Source organism: Strix uralensis, chromosome 17 (genome assembly GCF_047716275.1).
Source record: "Strix uralensis isolate ZFMK-TIS-50842 chromosome 17, bStrUra1, whole genome shotgun sequence".
Lineage (NCBI taxonomy): Eukaryota > Metazoa > Chordata > Aves > Strigiformes > Strigidae > Strix > Strix uralensis.
In genome coordinates, this window is record NC_133988.1 from 9,656,040 (window position 1) to 9,677,700 (window position 21,661).

General features: G+C 43.8%; 1 protein-coding gene across 13 annotated transcripts in view; it reads right to left on the bottom strand.

Moving 5' to 3' along the window:
* Nucleotides 1-21,661, bottom strand: part of FBRSL1 (fibrosin like 1) — a 552,380-nt gene that overhangs the window by 57,422 nt on the left and 473,297 nt on the right. For all 13 annotated transcript variants that reach the window (XM_074886838.1, XM_074886836.1, XM_074886841.1 and 10 more), the window contains one exon: nt 1,919-1,964. In XM_074886838.1, the coding sequence (XP_074742939.1) occupies nt 1,919-1,964 (46 nt within the window). The remainder of the gene's footprint in view (nt 1-1,918; nt 1,965-21,661) is intronic.

A 21,661-nucleotide genomic window follows, 5' to 3' on the forward strand; every position in this document is an offset into this window, starting at 1 on the left:
GTCGTGTCGGAGCGGCGTTCATTTGCATGTGCGAGAGACAAATCTGGCTCTTGCGTTGCAGGAGTGATAACAGGGTGAGGAGCAGAATTTAGAGCTGTTTGGGTTTCTGCACAAAATCTTGCCGAGGCAAATTTCTCTCACCTCTTAACACAAGTGCCAAACGCTGAGGTAGCCCCCAGCAGAGGCTGCCTGAGATTGCAGCCTGTGACAATCAGCCAGGCTTCACTGGTACAGGGCCAGCATAAAAGAGAAGTCCGAAACAAAAATCATGATCTGAACCCAAAGCTTCCCAAAGCTGGCAATGTCTACACCCACAGTAAACCAAACAGGAACAGGCTTAAGTTACAGGGATATAAACAGCAGTGAACACAAACTTCAAGACAGCAAATTCACATGCATTCACACATTTAAGTTCCTGATAGGGAGGTATTTTGAAAACTCATGTTGCTGAGCTCCTCTGCGATATGAAGGGGTGGGGGATCTCAGGCTTCAGCACGAGGAGGAGCCAACAAAGCTGCTAACGCTTCAACATAAGCCACTCCAGCAGATCTCTGTGCCATGCATTTATGCAGGATGGCAAGATTTTTGTTTTGCTGAGGCAGTGCCGTATGGGCAATCTGGTTTGCCTTATCAGCGAGCCAAGGCTGAGAGAAGAGAAATGCTCTTCCCCACCATTTGTTTAAACTTCCCTCCTTCCCCCAGATAAAGCTGCATACTTTCGTAAAAATATCTGCAAATGTAGTAACATAATGGGCTTGTCATCGATTTCCACATTTGGCATTGAAAATCTGCAAAGCTTGGAAAGAAAGAGAATTCCTAATACTTACTGCTGCTAAAGAGCCCAGCTATAAACTGGGCCTGGATCCAGGTGATGGAGCACACAACCACCAAAACGCCTTTCCATGGCCAGCACCTACTCCTACACAACTGCAAATTATTCCTTTCTTGCCCTCTTGAAATAATGCAAGAAGGTTATTTCATCACTTCTTATTAATGGGCCTCATCTCCCTCACTGGGGTATTTGCTTGTCCCTAGTATTCATTATGCTCTGCTGAACTGACTTTATTCTGCAGCTCAGCGTTGGGAACGCTGCAGAACAGCCACACGACCTGACAATTCATTCAGAGCCACATCACCAACCTCCTCGCATGGTAAAGTGGAACCACTCCCAGCGCAGTACTTCCCATCATATACCACATTTTGCCCTCTCCAAGGCTGTTTCTTCAGTATTTTTGCCCAGCATCCATTTCGGTGAGATTATCCCTGGGAACACAAGAAACTAGAGCCGCCCTGTTTTACAGCTGTACCAAGCCCTCAACGGAGGGCTTGGCATATTTAGAGATATGTCACTGTACCTCCCAAGGGGAATTTGAAACGGCGCAGTCTCTTAGCAACACCCAGTGCGTATCACAGGTAACTCTCAATTAATAGTAATAGCGGGAGCTGCGAGCTGAAACCCTGCAACACGCTGAGCACCTTCCACCTTGTTTTGGAGAACCGAGATGTACAGACACAAATGCCCTGTGCAACCTGTCAGGAGAGGGATGTGCAAGCCCTTGTAAGGATAATACAGATAACACTTAAATATTGATTTGCTTAAAATAAATGAGGATTTGATTGTATTAGAGGGAAAAGCATATCCCCCACAGTAAAGGCTGACTTCTCCTTTGTCAGTAATCCCTCCAAGACATTTGTTACAAATCTGACTGGTAGGGAGGAAGTCCCACCCCACACTGAGACAATGCAGCTCTAAATTTTAACTTAATCCTCGCAAGCCTGTAAAGTTGATCTTTCTGACAATGCGTGTGGCAAAATTAAAGGTGCTGGCAAAGCAGATGTCCTGCCATTCGCATGATACGGATTCACAACCCAAATCTCTTGCTCTAAGGTAAGGAAAGCATTTCTCCAGATCACTTACCTTTATTTGCCGCAGGGGAGAACAGCTTCTCAGAGCCTACAGAAGCCTGAAAACGAAAGAGAAAAAGAGAGTAAGTAATACTAAAGGAGAATTTAGGAAGGCTTGCTCACAAAAACACAGCTCATAAAACAAGTCGGTTATCTGTAGACCTGCAATTACACATTGCACCTGGAGGGTGCAATGTTGTGCCATTAAAGAATAAGCATGCATCCTAAGAAGATGAAAGCAAAGCGTATACAAGTACTGTCCTGATCTCACCCAACTATATCCTCCTGTCTCGTTTATTTAGGCAGCCATGCAATGCACAGCTATTTTATCCATGATTCCTCATATAAAAACAAAACCAGTGAAACTGCTATCAAGCTGAAGAAAAAAAAAACCAAAACATTTCAAAGCCTCTCTCATTGAAAATAAGCTCATTTCTTGCTGAACATGCAAAATGTAATTTGTGTATCAGAAACACAAGTTGCAACTGAACACATCCGTATGAGAGGGTGCTACTTAATATTATGCCAAATGACAGGTACATGCTGCTATGCACTTAGTTGAGTATGAAATAAAACGACTTCCTCTTGGAAGAAGCCCGTCTCCTTGCAAACTGGGTTGCACTATGCTGTTTGAACTCCTCAGTAGTGCATTTGTGCTCCTCATAGCTCTGGGAAATAGTTAAAGAAATCCAATTAACCTAAACCTTGTAAACAGCTTCATGATAATCAGGGTCACTGGGTTACAGACAAGATGATAATGACAGACAGGGAAAAAAAAGTCCATTCATTGTAAATAAAGCTTTTATGAGTTAATTTGATGGCTTCCTTCCCTCCCCCCACTGATATCAAACAGTCAATCTATTTCAGCATAAGCTTTTCCTCCTCGCTATCTGATAAAATAGCAAGTAGCCTGTACAGAATCAAAGCTGGTCTGGGAGCAGGGAGCACGATCAACATTGCTACCATCTACAAGATAGCTGAACATACCACCAACATTTTGGCACTGACTGCTGCACGAATAAAATGGGGTGAAGTACAAAGCTGAAGAGCAAAAGATACTGAAAGTGAAAAAAGCCTTTCTCCCCTGGCTCTGCTTTAAAAACAATGAATTAATTCAACACATGGCTGAACTAAGTTGATTTTCTTTTTGATTTTATTGATTTTATTCTAAGGTGCCTTGGGAGATTTGCATGATAAAGAGCACTATGAATTGTATTACATTGTTATATATTTTAAATGACGACTCAGAAGAAAAAAAACAAATAGTAAAATGCAAGATCTGCATGAAATATAGTAAGAAGCAAGAACAAGTGATCTATTAATGTTATTTCTAAGGACAGTGGCACTGCAAGCACTGAATGTCTTACTTAATGCAAATGCATAAAAAAGAGAGGGAAAACAACATGAAAAATAGGTTGAGGCTGAGACACATAAGAAAGAAATTCTGAATCATGTCCACGACAAAGCTGCACGTGTAGCTGTGGCATGTATGATCGTTACACAGCTCAGCAAAAGGATCCTAAAATCTTAGGGAAAATCAGTTACCTGCACGATCCCTTCACTGCATGGATTAAAGAGAGGAAGAACCAGGATTAAACAAGGTTTTGCCTAGGCTGGTTTGCAAAGAAAGTGTAACAGCGTCACACAGCAGCAACAACAACTCTGAATTTACAACCCATTGTTAAGAGATTTTTCACTTGTAATCAACACAAAGTCACCACGGATGCAGAACACATCTGCAGGCTCTGGGAACTCCCCCATACTAACAGCTTGCACAAAGGCAGGACCTAGCCTCAAAGCACTCTGTAAGGACTAGGACACGTGGCAGGTGGATAAATAAGATTTCCCCATTTTATAGGCAATGAAATTTTGGTGTGGCTTGCCGTAAAGCCCAAGCAGTAAATTGGCAGCTGAGCCACAAATCCTACATGGCGGTTTCTGAGCTGGGGGTGCGGGGTGTGCAGCCCACGAGAGGAGAGAGCTGCCCTTCCCGGGGCACCGTCCGGAGCACGCCGCCGCTTGCGGGACGCGCTCTGGCAGCAGCAGCCGCCCCAGCTGAGAGAAGCTTTGTGCTTCGCCTGGTCTGGAAGGTTGGGTGCTGCTGACACCGCTTTATGGCAACCACCCTTCTGCGTAATTCAGTACCAAGGATTTAATATAGACTGGCGCTGTTTAATCATGAACTAAAGAACTTGGTGCTACAGGTCCAGACTATAAAAAACCCCATGTTTAGGGAAGTCAAGCAAGAAAATTCACTTTTAAGAGAAAGTAAAACACATGGATTATTGCTCAGTCTTCTGATATCAGTATGTGGCACCGCCTTCAACAATCAGAGTCAACATTTACAGAGCAGCTTTTTCAACATCACAGCCACAGTTTACAGACACAAACCTTCACACCTAGAGTTTACAGTAACTTTTGCTCTCACTTCTGGTGATTTCTAGCTCCAGATCTGAGCAGTTTTTGGCATGAGCACCATTCTGAAACAGTGACTGCCTGTCCTATAGGATATTCTGCAAGCTGCTGTAAAGGCAGGAGGGAAGCTGGGGGAGGAAGAGCCTGAATACATCATTCAATTCCACCAGTCACCCTTTAAAGGAAGCATACAATAAAACCTATGTGTCTGAGGGAGCCCACTAATGAGTGAAAAAATCCAGCAAACCAACGCATCTGCTAAAACAAGTCCCCTCCCAAATTTTCTGCTGTTTCAAGCAAATCATTTGCATATGTTTAAGAAGGGATTAAAAAAAAAAAAAAAAAAAAAAGAGTAGAATTCTTCCCTTGTGAGCAAAACCAGGCGTTTGGAGTCCTTTATGTGGAAGGGTTCAAGCTGTCCCAGGAAATCACATTTTTTTTTTATTACAAAATGAAACTAGAAATTTCCTTTTTTTCCCCTCTCTCATTGCCTCCTCCCTGTCTTCATCTGAAGGACCAACTCCTCGCTGGAGCGTCTCTGTGCACCCCTCAAGTCTTTCACTGCCCCCCAAATTCCTTTTTGTTGCTACATAAGGCAGAGAGACAGCCCCAGCCTGAAGCTCACAGACAAAAGATGTCTCTAGCCTTCCTTTTACATCTGCTGCTCATCTCCCTCCTCCATGGAGCACCACAGCAGAGCCCAAGACAGGCAAGTTTTCATAAAAGCTGCTGCTTGCAAAGTCCCATCCTCACCCCCAATAATGACCTTTGCATTTTAAGCATATTGAACATCTGTCCCAAAAGTGGAACACACACAAATCATTTCAGAGATCAGCCCAGTTTCTGAGGTAGCCTCACATTGCTAAAACTTTTTAAGATGCAGTACCCTTTTGATGACATGCTAAGATCTGCACCAAGCCTTGCAGGTGCCCCTTTGTGGTTTATTCAACAAAGTTAGCAGTTCTCTGTCCCATTTTGATTTTCTTTCTTTTCTACACCAGATCTGAAGTTGAAAATGTCTCCACCCAGTTCCATGACAGTTTGAAACCAGGCTGAATACACTGCAGAGAAGAACAACATTTCTACCCTTTTCTGCTTTGCGAAGAGCAAGTAGAGGAGTGGTGCTCCAGTCCCTCATCCTTCCTCCCCTTGAACTCAGCACGTATAAACACTGATTCAATTTTCAGCACTGAAAGTTTAGCAAAGGCAGCTTTTTCCTCAAAATGTAAGGTGGTAACCACAAAGGATGTAGCACACCCTCTCCTCTGAAGGCAAACAGTGAGGCATAATGAAGTCCATGCCTCCATGGCTCATTCATCCTGGTTCCCACTAACCCAAGGCAGCTGAAAGATGTAAGAGCTCTTACAGATTAATAATTTAATGATTATATATAACAGAACAACATCATCTGACAGAGACAGCATTATAAACTATGTCAGGCCTCACAGTAATTACTTTTTTTTTTTTTTTTCTTTCTCTGTAGCCTATAAAATGGCTAACAGGGAATAAAACCGCTCCTTATCACCAACAACAGAGGCTCTGTGGATCTTCATGCAGTCTCCTGGAGCACGAAACACCAGATCCAGGCCTGATACTTCAGGCACCTAATAACAAGACATTGTGAAATTGCTAATAAGGCTGCAGTTCTGGTTCACAAGGAGCAAGAGCTTGTGGTATTAGAGACCTGATATGTATGTTTTGTACAGGGCAAAAGCCAAGCATTCCCTCCAATCTTGAGTACAGTAGGCAGAAGAAAAAGGGGCTGGAAAATACAGTTTAAATTTTATTTCTGGATGGCTACCTATCTTCTAGACACCCAAAAGCCAGTCTCAAGAGACTGTTTTCATACTGTTTCTGAAATTAGCAAGCACTAAAAAGCTCTCAAGAAAACCTTTCTCCAGAAGATTTTCAAACTAGAACTATTGGATACGCTTAGAGAAACTTTCAGCATAAAGCACAGACACTACCTGAAAATTTTGGATCCATTTTCATTCTTCCCTTTGATCTGTTTTCCCTGCTTTTACCTACCACTCCGATGCCACTTGATCACTTGTCTAGCAGAGAATTTCAGCATGTCAGTATTGCTTTACTAGTTTCCAGTTGATTCTGTAAGTCGTTCATACCAGAACTCCTTCATTCAGTAATATGAGAACAATAACTAAAACAGGAAGGTATTGTTTGGGTTGTGATTCTTCTATAGGAAATGGAAATTGATACATATGGAAAGGTGCAAGAGGAGCCTAGAAATCACACACATGCACACAAAAAACAAACTGATGTTCACCCTTAAGACTAAGAAAGTATTCAACACATTCCAGGATATAGAAGCAACCCACGGGTAACACTGCCGGCATTGTGAGGGGATGTTTCAAGGGAACCTACATTTTCGCAAAACCAGGACTACTTTTGGAGGGAAATCACAGCTCAGTTAAGAAGTCAAAAGAAATTTATGACCTGCAAGTCAGTCATTTAATGCACCATCACAGGAAAAAAATCTGGAGTAAGGACATGAACTATCTTTTTGTGACTCCTCCTAGGAAAATCAAGCATTGTGGTACATGGCTGGCTAGCACAGAGCACAACCCAGCTGTGTAAGGGTTTAAGCAAGAGGGAACAGGATACACACTGGACTTCTACAAATTCACACTGCATTCTGTGATTATGTCCTGACAGCAAAGACATTCACCTGTCCCCTTCCCTCCTGAGACCCTCACACAGAATTTATAGACTGGGCTTTCAAGAAAGGTCAGCACTCAGCAGCTGCCCTTGGGGCACCGCCCTGACTGCAGCTACCGAGTACGGAGCATTTCCAAAAATCCATTTAGATACTTGAATGGTGACAAGGTTGTTCTGAAAAATCTGGTTCCAGCTGATGGTCAGGATCACTTATGAAATTTCATCTGTTGATGCCAATTGCAAATAAGGACTAATAATAAATAATATTCCCTAAGCAAGAATGAATGCCAGCTTTCTAGCAACAATCCTAAAACTTCAGTTGTGCCTTTAGCTACACCGTAACACGTCACAGTGAAACATGCAGCACAAACACTCTGAACAGGCAACTACTTATTAGAATGGCGATGCCTTAAATGCTCCAGATACCTCTAGTTCAATTTTGATTCAAGGCCATCTCTGGGAGGTAGCGATAGTTCTTCCATATCTTGCATGAAAGTTTGCTCTACAGAAGGTCCACTAGAAACAAAAAGCTTCTTGGACTGTACTTAGAGCAACATACTTGTTTAGGTTCCCACCTCTCCTTCATTTAGCACATGCATATTCAGTACTGCTATAGTCCTGGAAAGGGCCTTTCACAACGCGCTCCTCTCTTCATCACTTTTTCTTCCAAGAACGCTTATTTCTCTCAGCAGTTTATATAACCATGACTATTTTTTGCAACAGCCCCTTTGAGAAGCTAGCACAAGTCTGGGAACAGAGAATTAAATTAGGCCATAGAGAGCCTAGAAGCAGAGATCACTGGTCCCAGTTCACCACTGAATTACATTGAATTTACATGATGGCAAACGGAAAGCAAGGCAAAGTGGATGATGACTGGAAGGCACTGAAGGAAATGCTGTATAGACAATTTGATTCAGTTAGCGCAGGGCAATGAGGAGCCAAGCCCATTGCTTCCCCGCAAGTCTGATGTTACGGTTCTGTTTTGGACCTTCTCTTCTGGCAACACAGTGATAAGCTTCAAATAACACCATTTTGAATCCAGAGCATGTTCCCCATCATTTCACAACCATTTTGGGATAGATCAAACTAGTTTAGATTAAGCAGCAACTGTAATTCTTAAACATATGCTGCTGCGGTCTGTCGGCTTATTGCACAGACTAGCCTCTTACCATGACGAAGGGTGACCTAATGCTCTGAAAGCAGTCGGATGCCTGACCTACAGCATGTCTGCTATCAGAGCCTTGGGGCATAGCCTTGCTAACTCCTCTTCCCTCTCTTCTCAAATGATCCCTTCAGCCCCTGGAGAATGGCTATAACCCAGAGTTTTCCCCTTCCTATCCCCTCCATTAGCTGTGCTTTATGATTCATCTTCCTCTGAGCAGTTGCTGTCTCCCAAAGGAAAAGATCAAACTCCCTCTCCTTCCCGTCTCAGCTTCAATAAATAAATAAATACATGCACTGAAAAAAATTTTAGTAAAGGAGGGGGAGGAAGCTGGGGAGTTCCGGGGCCTCACCAAGGCTGGTCATACAGCTGCAAAAGGTCCCTCAGCTGTTTGCAGAGACACTGACAAGGAAAGAAAATTTCCAGCTGTCCCTCATTAAACCCTGTCAAAATACTTGCTTAATGTTATTGTGCCTGCATATCCTAATTCAAATTAAGGTGCACTTGGTCCTTATCTCAGTATCCTCCTCCCCCAAACTGCTAACAAAACCTACCTTGATTTTACACTCCTGGCTATTGTCCATTCTAACCAGCACTGATTTCTCCTTTACTACATGTTTGTACGCTCCACATGCTGGCTTTTTCCCACCAAGCAAGTGCCAGTTACAGTTAGATGTTGCTGTTCTTTTTCTCACAGTGGATTGTTTTTGCTTCTGTGTTCATGGACACCACCATTGGCATAGCTTCTGGGTAGTCTGGTCTATGAATGGCATCCAGAGGACAGTCCTCTCCCTGTGTCACTGGATTGGGCTGCACCTCTCACTGTAGGTCAGAGGCAGCAACGTGTCCATGTTAAGGGCAACTGATATATGCCCCAGTCAGTGAAAAACAATTCTTCAAGACACACTTATAAAAGGGCTTTGTGTGACCTGTTTTTAAACATCTCAAACATCAGAGATCTCACATGTATTCCTGAGAGCTGACCCCCCTCCTGAACAGGCAGGCTTTTGAGCCTGGACTTCCACATTTAAAATTTTTCCATTACCAGACATTGACTTAGGCAACCACAGACTTGATTACCGATTTAGCTTTTGCTACAAACGAAGTGGAAAACCTGCCTATGAGTAGGAAAGGTTGGGAACACTGTGTAACATACTACTACAGTAGATTGTATTATTGTCATTACAGCCTAAAACTATCTAGCCAGACTATCTATTTGGCTGGGATACTGCTTTTTATTTGCACTAAATCAAATGGAATGGTGAGTGCTCTTTGCAGAACTACCTAAAACTTCTTATAATTCAAAGGCTGCATTGTAGGAAGAGTGATGGGGGAGAGCAGGGACTGTACTGCAAATGACAGGTGGCAGACTGTTGTTTGGTACCTACCAAATTACTCTGCTGCTCCCAGGGCTGCCTTGGCATTTCATTATCCCAACTCTCTCCTGGAAGGATGCGGACATAAATTCACACCTCATGTCCTGGTTTCCGTCAAACTGAGTAAGAGTGCAAATGCTGGCACCGACTGGGAATGCCAAGCAGGGCTTGGCACACTAGAACAAACTCTCAGCTGTGGTCTTTGCCAGCTACCTGCATTTATCATTGTAATGGCCTGCCAGACAGGACTTGGCAACCGGCAGAGGAGGGCGGGAGGAGGAGGGCCAGGCTCTGCACTGCCAAGCAATTCATTCCTGTAGCTCCTGCCATCACTGTACCAGCAGGGCAACCTTCATTTTATTTTATCTTTTAACCAATTATGTGTCACCCAAATCCCACCTGCAGCCTTCTCCAACACAAATGGCTATAAATCACAGTTCAGAGACCAAGAGGGTTTTGCAAGACATTTGATTTCATAAAAAGGTCACTGTCTGTCTGAGAACTGCTGCAGTTCAAAAACGTACTGAATAACAACCTGCATTGGCAGACAGGGAAGGAACCGCTTCCATGGTCTGTTGCGTGTTGTCAGATAATATTAGAACAATTAGGGAGGCCAACAATGGCAGAATCATTAGGATTCAGCTGAACCAAAGAGCTGATACAAATTCAGTGAACAATCTCCTCCTTCCAATTTTTGAAGAAAACATAATCGATTCAATAAAAAAGTGAAAATTGCTTGAACATACTAGAAACATTGGACATAACCACCTTGAACAAGTAAGCAGAATGCACGCCTGTCGTCACTGCAGCCTGCTCCAATCTGCCTAGGTATTTCAGAGCTTAACACCATGCTTTGGTATTTCTCAGACCACTGCAATACTCTGCAGTCTCAGACCACTCAGGACGGTCTGTTGTTTAGGGGAAATGCTATCTTCTCATATTTAATCCATATGCTGGATGTGTAGTGGACCCTGTATAGCACCTCATGTGAACCACATTACACAGCAAACGTTTGGAGACACTCAAAAATCATTTGATGCTGATGCTATTCTGGGTGCCTTTGTGTGTCCATGCCTTTTCTGCAGGTGACACGTCCTGCCAGACAGCCCTCTAACAAACCGGTGTCAAATTCTCTGAAAAGGATTGCGCTACCTGCAATAAATATGTGAGATACAGAGAAGATTGCATCGTCCTCCTAGTCTGGACCATGACGTATGACACATGGACATCCCTCCGACAGAAGTTCTCAGTTACAGATGCAATTCTGATATGGCCCTTTCCTGGGCTGGGGGGTCAGGGAGCTTACCAGGAGGGCGGCTCTTGTCCGCTGCTATTGAAACTTGCTGTATTACCCGGCAGCAACCTCAAAGGAGTGCCTCTGCAGAAGGCTCTTTTGTTGTTGTTGTTTCTAATTCACTGCTCCAAAATATTTCTTGGCTGCATCCCAGGGCTGAAGCCTTATCTGCCCATCCCCCCGGCAGACACACAGCAGCTGCGGAGGCTTATCACGGCTGCCTGTCCACTGAGTTTACAAATTAACACCCTATCGAGGCTGCACGAGGGCTGATTAATCAGAGAGAGGCAGTCTGAGGGCCTTTATCACCGTAAGCGGCTGCTGGGAGAGAAGTCACAAATCTCTCAGGAGGCCGGAGATGCCTTACAAATGAAAGAGCAGGAGGCCGGAGAGGAGGAGGGCGCAGCAGTATGGGAAGCAGATATTTTAGAGATAGTGGTGGTAGAGGTAATGGAGCAGTGGGAGGGGGTGATCTGCAGGCAAACGCCAGTACATTATGACAGCTAAAAAAAAAGATAATTAACAGCCTATACCTCATGATTCTAGCTTTCCCTCCCCGGGCTATAATTTAGCCTATTGCTCCTTTGCTCCAGAGGACAATAAACATTTATTATGTTAAACACATAACTGTGCCGCACAAAAGCACCGTTCTTTCCCAGGTCCACTCCTTTCACAGCTGTGCAATCCAGGAGGAGGATGGGGCTTCTGAAGTGGGCTTCCCTTTTATGCAGAAGACGACTTGGTTTGGACACAAAATGCATCCCTGGCTTCACCCAAAGTTGCGGTGTGCTGGGTGCATTCACACCGAATGTGAAGGCAAATCCCAGGAGACTGAGAGCTCCTAGACAGGTCCACTGTCCCAGCAGCATCTGATACCCAGTGTAAGGACGTGCCTGGGTGCGGGGGCATCAGCAGTCTGGAGCAGCTCTGCCTGCAACTGTGGGCTCAGGGAGGCTTCACCACCTAGAAAGTATCTCCTCTTTTTCATTGAGCAGCCTCGCTAAGAGGTTTACTGGGAAATTTTCAATCCCACCAGAATTACGCGTAGGAGAGATTCTTATTACAAGATGAATATTACAGTTGCGTACATCGTACCGGAGCAGTGCTGGCCCTGCCCCCTCGAAGCGCTTCATCCATTGTAACAGCACAGCGATTTAGGAGATTTGTCTGCTCTAGTGGACTATGGTTCAGGCACTGCTCTTCCTCTACTTCAGTGCTAGCACCTGCTGCAGGTCTCCAGCTTTGTGCTTGTGCCAGGACAATGCAAAATAATCACAAAGACCAAGGGGACTCACACTAAAGAGATTTAAAAACTAATACATCTTTAAAGGCAACCAAATTGGGCATCTGTCTACTTTTGTCGACATTCACTTGTATTTTTAAGTTTTCAAGTTTAATCCTTGCGACCAAGACACAGCCGGATTTTTCCTTTAAAGTGTAATACATATGTAAGATGAGATTCTCATTCAGCAACATGACTTCAGAAGGTAAAACTTTAAGAAAAATGTTAGCAACATGAAGACATTCATAAGTAAACACCACAACCACCTCCCGCCCAGTTCTATTAACACACCAGTAAACAATTCAACAAATAACCTCTCGATAAAAATGTCATTCATTGCAGCTTTACCACCAACAGTGTTGGGCTTGTGTGTGATCAAAATGGTCCATTCCCATTTTGCCCACAGAAATTGCAGAATTACAGAAAAGAGCTGCCACAGCCTTACTGAACATCTTCAGGCCAGCTCTTTGCAGACAGCATGGGAAAGCAAAACTAAATAAAAGTGAGTGATCACCTGCCTTCTCCTCTCTTGATCCAAGGAGAAAACTATTTCCTAAACCACCCCGATTTTGGACCTATGAACCCTTGCAGATGCCCAAGTTTTAACAATATCCATTAGGTTAATTAGAAATGGGCAAGTAGATTCTGAATCCTATTCCAGGAAAGGAACGACAGCTTTTTAATTTGAAAACTCCCTGCCAGGCTCTGCGAAGCAGACAGCTGCAGAAGGTCTTCTCATAGCTCTCCTCTGCAAACAGACAGCAGATTAATTTGAGCTGGGCTGGACCACCATGTGTTATATTCCGCAGACCTACAGGTAATCAAACGAAGAAGCTACAAGGCGACGATACCTCCTGTCACCCCAGTCAGATAACAGCAACTCTATACATGAAGGAAACATCAAATATTCATTAGGTAAACAATATGAATGTGGTAATCCCGAAAGATGGTGAAATTTTAGAAGCCTGTCTCTCTGGTGTTTATCAGATTGACTCTTTTAACTTCATTATCAAGTCTGCCCATCAACTCTTCTTTCACATCTTGTCTTTCTATGTTTTAGGGAAAAAATGTCTTTGTTGGACTAGCTGTTCCCCACAGCTCTGTTCCTGCATGTGGACACCCTCACCCACAACAGAAGGCACACCGCAGGGTGCAGTAGTATTTAAAGTCCTAACAGACGGGATTAGGAACACCTAAAAAGAGGGAAGCAGGACAGCATACACATTTCCCTACAAACGGAGGCTGTGAAGGAAAAAACATGGAAGAAAGACTATGGTTCACATCTGCAAAGCATTTGGCTTCATCTCCCTCACTCATTCAAGGGCAGTGAAGTGTACTCACCTACTTTTTACAGAAAAGGGGCACCAAGCATTTCTCCTGTGTTATAAAGTCAAGAAAGAAGCTCTCATCATTATACTTTGATTAAATATGGCATTAACTGACCTCATCTACTGTGTAAGGCGGCGGTGAAGGGGGCAGTCCACTGTTTGCAGCCGACATATAATCTGTCTTCTCCAATTAGATATGCTTTGCAACAAGTGTGGTGGATCCATTTATTTCCGTACTGCAATAATGCAGATAAATCCAACTTTGGCTCCAGTCCCACTGCTTTCAAAGCTGGGGCTCTGCATTTCCAATCCTTGCCCTTATTTTTTTTTTTCTCTTTCTGCTGCAAAATGTCACCAATTTACTTTAGCCTGGGGGCCCATTTCAAGTTTTACCGCTAATATACGAGAAATGCATTTTTCAAGCTGTTACCACTTAACTGTACTGATATCAGCCACTCAGGGGACACAATATTGTTTACACATCCTGCTCTATGGAATAAGCACGGATGCCAAAACTCTGCCTGGGTTGTGAAGGAGACGTTTACTCTCTGTTTTATGAGATTTCCTCGATTTGTGGCTGTCTCAATGGTCGTAAAAACAGCTGTAAATCAAAAGAGCACCACAAAATTGCAATAACAACTGTCGAACTCAGCTCTAAAGAGCATAACTCCCAGCAACAGAAGGTGGAAGGCTTTTTTCTGATTTAATACCAGGTGTGGGGGAGCCCTAGCAAGTCTATGTGCAGCACTGTGTCCGTCCACAGTCACCCACGCACCAGCTCAGCCAAAAACCTCTTTTTTGGCCGCTCCCCTATCGCTTGCCCCTACTCTGCCCCACATAGTCCCTTCCAGCCTCTTTCCTCCTCTTTTCTGGAAAACAGGAGTCTTTTTCAAATGCCTGGAGAATGCTTATACAAATAACTGCTGAATGCACAGCCCTGTTTAAAGCATTAAAATAGACAGAAAAGTCAGTCCACTGTTCAAACACGACTGCGCTTTGAATTGTGGCTGCTTTGCAAAATGGCAATAGCTTTAGCAGATTACCTCAGCAAGAGCCCGTCGCCTTGTTGCTGGCCTACCCGAGAGAGCCCAAATTCCTGCACAGTCTCTCAGCCCAGTTTTTAGGGAGTGGAGTGAAGGAGGAGAGAGCTGGTGAGACATGAGTTATTAACAACTGCCTTCTGGGAGCTGATTCTAGCTAAAATGGTTCCAGAACAGGCAGCTCCATTTGCTCTGACAGTCTCCAGTGAGGACTGGCCAAGCAGCAGATGGACGAATTTGAAAGTTTCTGTTACTCTGTGCCACTGGCTACAGTCCAAACCAAAGAGAGAGTTTCACCCCGTGGGTAAAACAGCCTTCCTGGATTTTTCCATGCCCCATTCCAGTTGCTTTCACAAACAATCTTCTCATCCTTGTCTCCAAAAAACCTAAAAGACTCTCAGTTCCTGCATCTCACCGCCCGCCCCAATCTAAGACTAACTCGGCCAACAACAAACTTCCTTCACCACCTCCCAGCTCTTTGAGAAATCAGCTGTGGCACCGACAGCCACGCTATAAACCCTGGGCCAACGGATTTGCCTAGCCTCTTTGTGCCCTCTGTCCAAAGCACAGAATTCTTTCCTGTCCTCACCAGCCAGGTCTTCATCCTCTTTTTCAAGTTTCTTCTTAAATCAAATTTCTTTCATGGCATTTAAATAGCCTAACTTTCTCCCTTACACAAGGAGGTTGGTACGTGCACAAGCCAAAGTACGTGAAGAAATGAGGAGAGAAAGTTCATGGGAAGTAAGTTTTGACAATGCTCGTCTCAGTTTCTTTTCCATCGTCCAGAGTAGACTAAAATACACTTGGGTTCTAGTGTGTTACTGTATCTGTGCCTGGTGGTGTGTTTTTCCAGATGCATATCCTAATTATGCTCTTCAAGTAAATGCCCCGTGGAGCAAGGTAGTAGAAGAGAAAACCTCTTTACAGTCACCATCATGCTGTGATCCATTCTGGCCAGGAACTCCCCCCTGCATTGAGAGGACAATTTAATTTCCATGGACCACTTGATGCAAAGGGAAAAGGATCTACATTCTTTTGTCTGAACTCCACAAAGTGTCAGCCCTTCTTTTCCCATTCTTCTGGTAGACGTGTACATTCACATTCTTGAGACAATCCCCAATAGATGGGAATGGTCTTTCACTTCCAATACATTAATGCCTCCCTGCTATAATCTTTTCCTTCTTGTACAATGCCTCTTGACCTTCCTTTGGCTCTTTTCTTTGCAATTTTTCCTTTATTAATACAATCAGAGACACAAAACAAAACATCCCCCAAACCCAAAAGAACAAAAAACATCATTCAGAGCCTTTGCTGATGATGTTGCTGGCAATTCTTGTTGAGAAACCATCTTTACAGACGTGAACTGATCTGACAGAGGGAACAGCTAGTTTTCTCTCAAAAAGCCCTGTGCTCTCAATGTTCTGGGTACAGGAACTCTACAAGCCAGCTGAAGCTAATAGGGTGAATATGTGATCAGCTACACCCATGCAACTCTTCCAAATTTATTTCTTTTGTACTACAGCAACTATCTGGGTGGAGTCACAAAAAACATTAAAGCAGTCAAATATATACCATGCCAACTGCTGACCACAAAACCAGCCCATTTCCTCATGCACAAACCATAAGAAACTTCTCCCAGTTATTGGCTTGTATCAGTAACCAGCTATTTTCAACAAAAACACAGTTCTGCGTGCTAAACGTTACTAGATTTGGAGTCTGGCGAGTCTCAAGGAGGACAGAAGGCTGAACTCTAGACACATGCCTCGTACCAGGAAGGTGGTGTACTCTAGCAGGACAGGACAGTCCATCTAACAGCAGTTGTTATGATAAGGCATAATTGCTGGGCAATTACTAGGTTTATTTTCCATATGTGCTGATAGGATTTTGCCCATAAAGATTTGTTTGCCTGCAGTGAATGGGAGATGTCTGCCAGAGGTTTTGTGTTCTAAAAAAATTATACTGTGTTTACTCATGGACCTGTGAATAAGCAGAGCACCACTGACCCAGCTTTGCTCTTCTCCCTTCACGGTAATGTCTGAGGGGGACATTTTTTGAGTCACTGGCTATTGCTTGCCATGCTCAGCCACCTCTTGGAGAGTTTCCAGGACACTAATACACATGGGCTTGCCAAAGGGCCAGGTCCAGGTCAGCTCTGGGCAGAAGGAAGCTGGCCCAGTTGGAGGAGGGGAAACATCACTGGTGTGTGTGTTCAGCCACCAGCTTTGCACACGAGGTGCTTTTGGAAGGAACAGGAGAGCAAGCTGTACTTGACCTCTCCTTGGCTAACCGTGCGTTCATTTGCCAAGACAGCAACAACTCTATTCAGCTGTCAGTTCGTTAACCCCTCCAGACAACGGCACCTTTAGGAGCCGAGTGCTGAGCTCCTGTGGCTTGGTCCTGGCTGATCTCCCTTTGGCCTCTTAGTGACAAGGGCTGAAGCCTTTCCATACCTCTCCAAAAGTCACACAACAGCTAACAGCTCATTTCACTGTAGCTTATTTCTTGAACTGGATGCACAAATCTAGTGTTATAAGAAACCTCTGTGATTTTAGCCTAGACATGACTGTGCCTGCTTAGTAAGAAGATGAAAAGCCTACAGTGAAAAAAGAGGCAGAATAATCCTGCACGTTAATACACAGTGACTAACACCTTCCTGGTGACAATCTCCTTGTACTTGCTGCAGAGATGTGTGTAATGGTTCTCCAGAGACACTACCTTGAAAATGCACAAAAGGCTCTGATCAGACCCCAGCACCTTCTGATTAGCTTAGCAAGAGCAGTAGAAGGGACATCAATTCTCTAGAAAGTGTATTCAGAAAAGCACTTGATCAAATGCTTAGCTCCATGTATGTGCTTAATCTCACTGTAGCTGAAGCACTTTCCTAAATCAATGCATTGTTTATTTCTTCTGTGAAAAATAAGGTGGTGGAAGGCCTCCAAAACTAAAAATGTAGACTGGAATAGTCAACAGTTGAAAATTCTGATGAGGCTCTGAATTTCTGTGGCTTTCAGCTCATCTATAAAACAATCTGCAAGTGCTGACTTTGGCAAATGAGAAAAAGAAAAGAAATAGAAATTAAAGAGAAATAGCCACAGTGGATGAAACTGCTATCTTATCCTAGAGATAGCCTAGATTAGACCAAAGCAAATGTAGACATCTTTTCTTGGGTATATTCTCCACGAGATTTTATTGTTTTTTCCTTTCCTAAAACAATACCAGATACACCTTGACAAACCTGGCATGCTGCAGCCAATCCATCTGCTTCTCTGCATTGGGCAGACTGCAGAAAATGGAATTTTTCTTTCCCATTTGCCTCCCAGTCTCATTGCTGCTGCTCCCCACTAACACACTCACAACTCCTTCCCCTGCTCCCCTGGCTGGTGACTGATTGCTGGACTTGGAGCAGATGGCTGATGGAGCCGGGACCGCTGTTTCCTATGCACTTGAGCGGTTCCAATCAGACCTTGGTGTCTCCTGCCTAGCTCTGCAAGAACGCAAAGCAAAAGGTGCAGCAGTTCTATACTAAATGAGCCAAAGCCACTTTTTAAGCTCATTTAAAATACATATTTTACTAGAAATGTTTGGTTTCCAATGTCCAATCCAAGCTTTCAGGTCCCAAGACTAACTGCTCTAGCTCATGGGCAGAGAAATGCAATGAAGTCAATCCCTACACATCTACCTTAAATTCCAGACAAGCAATTCCAGCTCCCTGAGTCCTCTTCCAGCAACACAGCAGCCTGAAGCATGTTCTGAGCTGGGTACTCACAAAGAACCACTGTGGTTTTTGTTGTCTTTATTGTGAACACTTCAGGGCAATGACCACCTTTAATTTGTGCCTTCCATAACATCAAACATGATAGTAAAACCTAAGAAATAGTTTTGCTTGTGCACAATAACCTGAAGGCTTTTTTTCCTCTAAGCCACTTCCAGCATGTACAGACAAAAGAAATAATGTTATCCTGCCTCCAACACTCCCAGCCATCAGAGGCAACGTTAACCATACCTTTGCTTCTGCTCTACATTAACGTTTCTGTGCATTACAAATAAGCACCTCATTCAACAATCTCTCTCCAATTTATTTCACTCCAAAAAAGGAGACAGATGGTAGAAGACAGAGGGTTTTACAGTAAGAGGGGTTGGATTTTTTTCCTTTTCATTTGTTCCCTACACCGTTTCTTATCCTCGGGGACCTGGAGTTTCTTTTGATAGCACCGTGCTGCCTAATAAACACGCATACAAGCACAGTCACAAGTATACATCTATCATCAAAGAGCCCTTCTTGTCTCCACTCCCCACAAAGTTGATTAATGATTACGTGTTTAACACATACATTATACATGGGAGGGGGAGACGAAGAGGGTAAATTCAAGCCCCTGTATACATTTACATACATTTACATACTCACATAAAGAAAGCAGAGGAAAGCAGAAGAGGGCTATTCCCACTGGGACAAAAATCCATTTTGGTAAACATACCTCCTAACTCCCCTTTTTAAAGATACAAAGGAAAGGGAAGGCTCTACCTGGCCTAAGGAAGAAACTAAAGAATGAGCAGGCAGCCTTGTTTGGTTCCTGTAGTGCCATCCTGACACAAAACGAGTAACTCCGTCATCAGTGGTCGCGTTTCTTACGGTTTGTAAATGTGATCTAACAGCTGCAACACGGTTTAAGAGAAAGGAAAAGGGTTAAAGCTTTAAGAATGTTCTTGGTTTGTATTATTCATACAGCTAAAATCCCAGTTCGGCAGGCAATAAATTAGATAATTAATTCAATTAAATGTCTCCTTTATGTAGAAAGAAAAAAAATTATCTATCTTGTCACATCAATCAATACCCAGAGGTACTGGGAGTGTTTCATGGACTGCAACCTGGGGTGACTATGGATCAACCACAAAGCCAGGCCTGACTCTTAAATGCAAACGAAGAGGAGATGTAGCGCGGAAGGGTACAATATGGCAAACTTCCTTCTACATCTCTCCAGGCTGAGCCAATCCTTGGACCTGGATAACTGCCCATGTAAAATAAAGCAGCCTGAAGGCTGCTTTAATCATGCTGACTGCCAGTGGTCTCAAGCAATTGTTCCAGCAGCTGGGGGACCAGTACCATGGTAAAGGACTCCCCTGACAAAGTCCCTTCTGGCAGCTGGGACAAAGCTGGCACTGAAACTGCTATTGTGGCTCTCTGCTCTCCAAAGTGTCCTCGTGCAGAGTTAATCTTCCAGCCACCCGCTCTGCTGGTTTTCAAACATCTTTGCAAGGTTCAGATTTAATACTGCTCCATTCGCAGGGGGTTCTCGTAGCACGCTAGCGGCAGACAATTGCGTTTGGCATTAATCTCTGCGGAACCAATCTATACTGGCTCTCTGCTGGTCCAGCTCCACCAGTCACAGCCACGGCACAAGTGGTGGTGAAGACAAAGTGCAGAGCAGTGGCCACTGACAATATTTTTAAAACGTACTTGCCTAGTATCAATCCTAAAGAGTGGAAGGGATAGCTTGGGGGAGCAACTGGATGAAATGTTAGAAAAGGAAACCTTCCATACACAGGTCTGGTCACAGTCCTAAGGCTGTGGCAGCTGGACGGCCAGAAAGCTCAACTACCTAGAAGGAACTCTTATTTTTTCCCCTTCTTTTTCACCCCATAACCTTTCGACTGAGTCATGACTGCTGACAGTATGACTTGACTCTTTCCATAAAGCACAGGGTCTGAACTAAACAAAGAAATCACTTTCTTCTACCTGCTTATCCCTTATTTCAAATATAAGCACAATCAAAATACAAACACTAGCTTTAGAAGAGTGGAAGAGATTTGCCTTGAGTTTTTCAAATAGAAAAATTCACAGCTGCTCAGGAAGCTGCACCTAAGAGGCTCCATTTAAATTCAGACAACCACCAGTGTTCATCGTCTCACCTGTATCCTTTCCTTTGCCCCCTGATCTCGCCAGGTCCTTGCAGACCAGGCTGTTCCAATACACTTCACCACACCATGAACTGAAGAGGATGTAGACCACTGCCACAAACACATCATAACATAAATCTGCAGCAGCCATTGTAAAGTATTAAGTTAATTTGTGCTGAAATGAAGCAGTCCGGAGGGAAATCAGTGTCATGATGCATGGCAGCTCATTCTTCTAGTGTGTGAGGTCACTGTGTATCAACACCAGCTGCAGGACCAGAGCATGCATCAGCTCAGCACCTGCATTTTCCTGGGCACATTTTATCACCACCTCATACAAATGCAAGTAAACTTTCTTTGCATTGCTACTGCAGCGTCTTGTGGTGGATATTTCAGATCTACGTGGGTTACAACCAGGAGATCTCACCTTTATAACAGTAATTAATAAAGAAATGCAGCTCCATCAAAGCATTCTTGGTTCACCTCCGTTAGTACAGACCATGTACCTGATCTCAACTGGTGCTTAGCTGTTTAGAAACGTAAAAACCATCTCTGACACACAATGGAAAGACATGCATGGTAAAAATATAACAAATACTAAGCCATCCTTTCCCAATCTAGAGGTTTGTGAGCCACATCTGGTTTGTCTGAGTTGGTATCTAGTTGGCCTCCGAACCAGAGAGCCAGATTTCTGAGGCGAGAGGTAAGAATTTAGACAGTTTTGATTCTGAGACGGGGAAAATGATCACACTAAAGATGTCGTGGCTCAAGCAAGATGTTAGCATCATGTCTCTTCTACCCCTCCTTGGCAGACGTCCAGATGGAAGTCACAGCGTTGTCTTTCAAAAGCAGCAGTTGCTCATGCCCAGTGTTTATCCACTCAATGAAATGGATTATGGTGTCAAACTTCTGCTAAGCGAGCTATGGTTGAACGTGCTGCCTGCTTCATCGTCTTGTATACGTCCAGGGGTTCAAAAAGCGCTATAATGAAACTCACTTTTATCTTCACTACTTCTAGATTTCAAGTTCTTTTATTTCCAAACTGACAAAATGATCAAGACAGTCACTCTGGGGACTGTTCAACAACACATGGCTGAAGCCTCAAGACTCTCTGCCATCTCTGAGTAATGCCTCTTGCACAAGTCTGTGCCAGCACAAAAATGACTCAACTTGCAGACTCTGGGGACTTTGGGGTTGAAGAAACCAACAAACCATGCATGCAGAAAAACCCCTGATTCCTCTTTGCACCTTTTCAAGCAGGGAGATATCACAGAACAAAAAACAAAAAGCC